Below are 1,041 nucleotides of genomic sequence, written 5' to 3' on the forward strand. Positions count from 1 at the left end.
CGCGGAACTGACCTCACTGGCCAACTGGCCAGTATCTTTTATTTCCACATCGCGATCGGGCGGCAATCGTGTACTGGACGGTGACAACGATTGATCGCGTCGTTGGGCAGGAGAATCGTTAATAAAGGATGTACTTCGCGAACAGTGGCCCACCTCACCGGTGGAATCCTGTTGTTGCGGTGGTGAGCCAACTGTCGATAGGTCTTCTGCCTTTTCTTCGTGGGGAGATGGCGGACCATCTGTCGCTGCAGCAGCATCATCACCAGCAGTAGCGATTGATTGTTGTTTCTTTAGTAGCGAAGCCGATGCGACGAAAAGGTTTTTGTAGAAATGCGCCGGAAAGAGGAACGAAGATTTTGGCGCCATTTTGCATGGCTGACTGTGATCATCTTCCTCTTCCTCGTCATCATACGCTGGTGACGCTTTTCTGTCCACTATCCTTGGTTGCCGTTGCTGCTGCACATCCGAATTATCCTCTAATGGGTCAGCTGAAGCTTTGCTGAAGAATGAGCTACCGTGGCGAATGGTGGAACATTTGAACATCATCATCTCGCTGGATTCCGAGGGTGAAAGGCGATTAAACAGATCGTCCTTGATGCGCAGTTTCGATGGCGTCATTTGGCGTGCGTGTTTTTTATGGGAGATTATCCGTTCTGCTATCACAATGATTCACACAATCACATACAGCAAACACACAGCTGGCACAGGGGATTCCTTTTCTCACAAAGCCTCCTCACTCGAGCTTCGAGCGAACCATCTCATTGACAATCATTATCACATCTCACTGTGAGCAAAGCAGGCCTCGCTCTTTTCGTTGCGCATTTCTTTCTTTAATATTTTCATCAGACCCCCACCAGGCCTGCTGAGAGCCAACGAGCATCAACCAGCACACCACCACACAGGGACCGATGCCGGTTGCAAATGAATGCCGCCGCCACGAGATGAAATAAATGCATAGAAAAAAAAAACAAAAACAAACGAACATGGCGACGAAACCGGCACAGAAATGCAGAACAAAACTCAAGCACCAGGGACGAGGAA

General features: G+C 49.3%; 1 protein-coding gene across 1 annotated transcript in view; it reads right to left on the minus strand.

The window, feature by feature from the left end:
* Positions 1–618, minus strand: part of LOC125959260 (zinc finger protein rotund-like) — a 26,806-nt gene extending 26,188 nt beyond the window's left edge. Inside the window, exon 1 of the mRNA XM_049692074.1 lies at positions 268–618. Coding sequence (XP_049548031.1) covers positions 268–618 — 351 coding nt within the window. The remainder of the gene's footprint in view (positions 1–267) is intronic.
* Positions 619–1,041: the final 423 nt, after the last annotated feature.

This window comes from Anopheles darlingi, chromosome 2 (genome assembly GCF_943734745.1).
Source record: "Anopheles darlingi chromosome 2, idAnoDarlMG_H_01, whole genome shotgun sequence".
Classification (NCBI taxonomy): Eukaryota; Metazoa; Arthropoda; class Insecta; order Diptera; family Culicidae; genus Anopheles; species Anopheles darlingi.